Source organism: Osmerus eperlanus, chromosome 12, assembly GCF_963692335.1.
Source record: "Osmerus eperlanus chromosome 12, fOsmEpe2.1, whole genome shotgun sequence".
In the NCBI taxonomy this organism is placed as follows: domain Eukaryota; kingdom Metazoa; phylum Chordata; class Actinopteri; order Osmeriformes; family Osmeridae; genus Osmerus; species Osmerus eperlanus.
Window position 1 is genome coordinate 7,827,670 of NC_085029.1, and position 4,438 is coordinate 7,832,107.

The following is a 4,438-nucleotide window of genomic DNA, read 5'->3' on the forward strand; positions in this document are numbered from 1 at the left end:
GTTGGATTCTCCAATTAACGTGTTTGCATGTATTTTCTTTTGGCGCGGAAACTAACTCAGACCATGGATGTTTAGCCCCAGCTCTTTTAACTGATAACAGTGCATCTTTTAATATTGTTCCCTTTTCCACTTAATATATAATAAATGATATGTATTGTTGGGAAATCACATCTCTGTGTGTCATTTAGTTGACTGACCCGCAACTTCGAACTGGTTGTTGTGCCTAGGCGCACCCTTCCACATTAAGAATAGTACTGAAACTTTTCAGTTACAGAAAACAGGAAGTTTACTGCGAAGAAACTCTGAATCTCATGTAGATCTTGCAAACGCAAGACCTTCTGTGGTAAAGGGAAGTCAACCAACCCCGATGGTATCTTTCAAAATATATTTTGTAACTGTGACACTTACTCAGTGTTGGTGACCTAACTTGTTTTTTTCCCTGAAACTGACTTTTTGAGTTTGTTGCTACAATTTTGTCAACAGGTGGGAACATACTCAGTGCTGAAGGTAAAGAAGCGGCAGGTTGGGTGCTGGGTGCACGCCAGCTGATGGTGCTCGGCATCCTGAGACAACACTCTGATGATGTCATCTCGCAGGAAGTCTGTTTTCTCCAAAAGCTCTGTCTTACACTCTGAAACAGATAAACACATGCTCACAATACATATTATGTGAACAGAGACAGGAAATCATCTCCCAGGAAATCCACGTTTGGATACACCTTGTGGAGAAGCCTTTGACAACTTTCTGAAAGGATGACACACAAGGCATACATGTTTAGATACAAGCATAGGTACAAACGCACTACCAAACACACTCACACACACAAGTCTGGAGGTATGTGGTATACGAATGTGATCTTACGTATTGAGGGGTCACATCCTTTGAGAGCAAAGCCAGAGATTGCAATAGATTTGATAACCCTTGTACTTGGCTGTCTGGATAATGAGTCCTTCAGGAAGCAATTGGAATTCCTGTGTGTGTGTGAGAGAGAGAGATCTAATGTGATAATTTACTGTACAAAATTATATTAGAGATCTAATGTGATATATTTTCATTACTGTCATTTTATAGTGATGATACATTTTCATACATGGCTTTTATTTTCATAAATACAAAACTAGATGTATGTCCAGGCTGATTCAATCTACATACACAATCCTATTAATGTCATATCATGTAAATCTACTTATTGTTCTTTCTTAGTGTAGACCAGGGCACATTCATTCCTGGAGATGACTGGCTGTTGTGGCGCAAATCAGATGAACCCTTTGAGTCTTCAAGATTTTTATAGTCACCTCAACTCGTAAATGTAGGCTACAGTTATTTAGTATAGAGCTCAAAAAAACTATCAACAAAAATGAAGTATGCATATAATTTTTATTTGAAAAGGTCATATAATTCTACATGTAGCCCACTGTAATGAAATATGCCTAGTGGAATGTAGAAATTGGGTAAACATTTACTATGCAAATAAAAGAGAACATTGACAGGCTAAATTTGCATAAAACATGACATATAACTTAATAAAGACTTATGCCTATTAGAGTACAAGCACAACCATTAGCCCTCGGTACATTTACATTTTATGACAATTTTTTAATACTGTCTAACCGATATTGTTGCTAAGATCTCATTGAAGCTAAGATCATATGCACTTTATAGTTTAGTCTTACTCATTGTGTTCTAATGTATCCATTACTGTGTGGAAATATCACTACAAAAGGTATTTGATCAGTTTTGATGGAAGTATCGGTCTGATGTAGGCTATTGCACCTACCACTCCTTTGTTGCTGATTCAGTAAACTCTAAACACAAATTGAGATGCAAGTCATTTTGAAAGACGTAGATGTAAATGTGAACAATAACGGAACAGATAAGAAAAAAAAACACTGTCACGAAGCAGTTTCAATCACGTAACTGCACCACATGTAGACTTCAATCTACACCTCAAGAAGTAACGACAGAAAAGATCAGCGCTGGATAACGATCAATTCTAAGTAGCTTGCCTGAGTGCTGGCCTCATAGGACACAGTACATTACAATGCATATGAAACCCTGCTCCCCCCCCCATGATGAACTCAGTCACAGTCTCTCTGAGTTGGCTTCGGGGGCAGTAGAGTCTGACTTGTGTGAGATCCGGGACAGCTGGGATGTCAGGCAGCGAGACGATATGACCAGATCCTCTGCAAAAGTACTTTCAAAGACCAGGCACACAGACTGACGAAGCTTCCTCTGGAAGTCCTCACACATGAAGACATAAAGAAAGGGGTTCAGGCAGCTGTTGAAAACTGCCAGGCTACTGGACAGTGCAACACCCCCAAACACGACAGTTTTGTGGACTTTTACCACGCGACAATAATAGTCTAGGAACTGGAACACGTGGAATGGCAGCCAGCATATGAAGAAAGCCAGGATGATTGCAAAGATGATGCGGAGAGACCTTTGCCCTAGTCTATTCCTATGGAGGCGTCTGGCGCGCATTCCTATGGCGACGTAAGACCCGATGATGACTACGAAAGGGATGAGGAATCCCAGTACAAAACGTAACACTATGAGGTCCTTAAGTCCTTTAAGAGTAAGGTTTGAATAGCAGTATGTTTTGCCGTTATGAAATATGGTTTCTCGGTGGAGAATGTAAGGGATGCTGCAAACCAAAGAGACCAGCCAGATCCCAACACATGTGAACTCAGCCTTGCGTGTCGTGCGTTTATTCTGGGCCCATACTACCACACATGTGCACAGGCAGCGGTCTACACTGATGGCCGCCAGGATGAAGATGCTGGTGAACATGTTGTGCACGTTCACCATGCTGTTCAGCTTACACATAAAGGGCCCGAAGATCCACTCAAAATTGTGAGTCGTGTGAATGATGCTAATGATTCGAAAGGCTGTGAAGAGGAAGTCAGTAAAGGCCAAGTTGAGGAACCACACCGAGTTGACTGTTTTGGTCATCCTGTACCCTGTCACATAGATGACCAGACCATTACCAATGGTGCCGGTCACAAATGTCACATAGTAGATCACCAGAGATATTATCGTCAGCCAGCTTAGGTTTGTTCTTGCCTCTTCAGATGCCCCTAGGGTTAGGGTGACATTCAGGGTGATGTTCTGTGAGCCTACAATCAGAGGGAAACTGCTGTTTTACATCAGTTGCAACTTTAATTGAAAACATTCGTGTCATCATCATGTAAATTTGTAAAGATATGAATTTAAAAATAAGTAAACAAAAACTACATTGACAAATGGAGATTTTTCTTTAATGGACTTGGAATTGACTGAGGTTTGGTAAGAGATGACCACACCACAACGCCCATGCCTATGCACCTGATTACCAAATAATTTACACACCTGATACTCATCAGATAATCCAACATATAACTCAGGCTAGTTAGTAGCCTGCTATAAATACAACTTGAACTACAGAGGAAGTCCATAAGAGAGCTGGGGAAAACAGATGGGAAGAAGTATATCCTAGGGCACCATAGAGTTACTGTGTAAACGACACGTGCTCGATTTGAGACTTCACAACAATGCCAGGGCTGTATATGGAGCCCATGTTCTTGCTATGTGGCCACAAGAAAGGATTCTAGACATTCACACATTTTTAGTTCTCTGCCATGCATACAATATACCAGTACTGGTATATTGCATGTATCTCTAGTATCTACGCATCTGTAGTTTTGCATCCCACCCCCTCCCCAACTCCTCTCCCTTCTCCTCTACTCTGCAGCTCCCCTTCTGCTATCCAGCAGCCTTGAAGGGGATCCGCCAAGCTCCGGGAAGCCCATTTAAGACCGTACGACTCATCCGCCACTCACACTTGTGAGTGTTCTGCCTGGATTACTCGAACTCGTCTCCTTCATTCCTTAATTCGTTCATGCTTGTTCTACCTTCAAGTAAAACTAAAACAGATATCCATTGCTGGTGTGGTCTGTAAATGTATATTTCTAACTCTCCATTCCCTTACAAAAAAGAAGTATATTAAAGTATACTATAAGTATACTAAAATATGGATAGTACACTTTTAGTTCACTATTGATATACTTTTAAGAAGTATGCTTCGAAAATAGTTCACTTTTGATATACTTTTAAGAAGTATACTTAGAAAATAGTTCACTTTTGATATACTTTTAAGAAGTATACTTAGAAAATAGTTCACTTTTGATATACTTTTAAGAAGTATTGTTAGCAACAGAAAATGGTATACAATTCTTCTGGAGTAGGATGTACGTCTTCTATTATTATACAGAAAAAACAGTCAAAATACTTTTAAAGTACATTACAGGTTAAATTATTTTGATCCATCTTGTGTATTCTAATTATTCTGTCTAGGAAAATCTATTATGCATTGCACATTGAATCTTTTTTGGTACTGAAGCTGAAACCTTAATTACTGCCAAAACATTTTGAATAGCAACTTACTTATCGTTGTCGCCAT

At 39.8% G+C, this 4,438-nt stretch overlaps 1 protein-coding gene across 1 annotated transcript; it reads right to left on the reverse strand.

Annotated features, from left to right (window-relative positions):
• Positions 1-2,082: 2,082 nt before the first annotated feature.
• LOC134031652 (C3a anaphylatoxin chemotactic receptor-like) lies at positions 2,083-4,438 on the reverse strand. The gene is made up of 2 exons (XM_062475358.1): positions 4,423-4,438; positions 2,083-3,116 (listed from the first exon to the last, which is right to left on the reverse strand). The coding sequence occupies exons 1-2, from the start codon at positions 4,436-4,438 to the stop codon at positions 2,083-2,085; spliced, it is 1,050 nt and encodes a 349-aa protein (XP_062331342.1).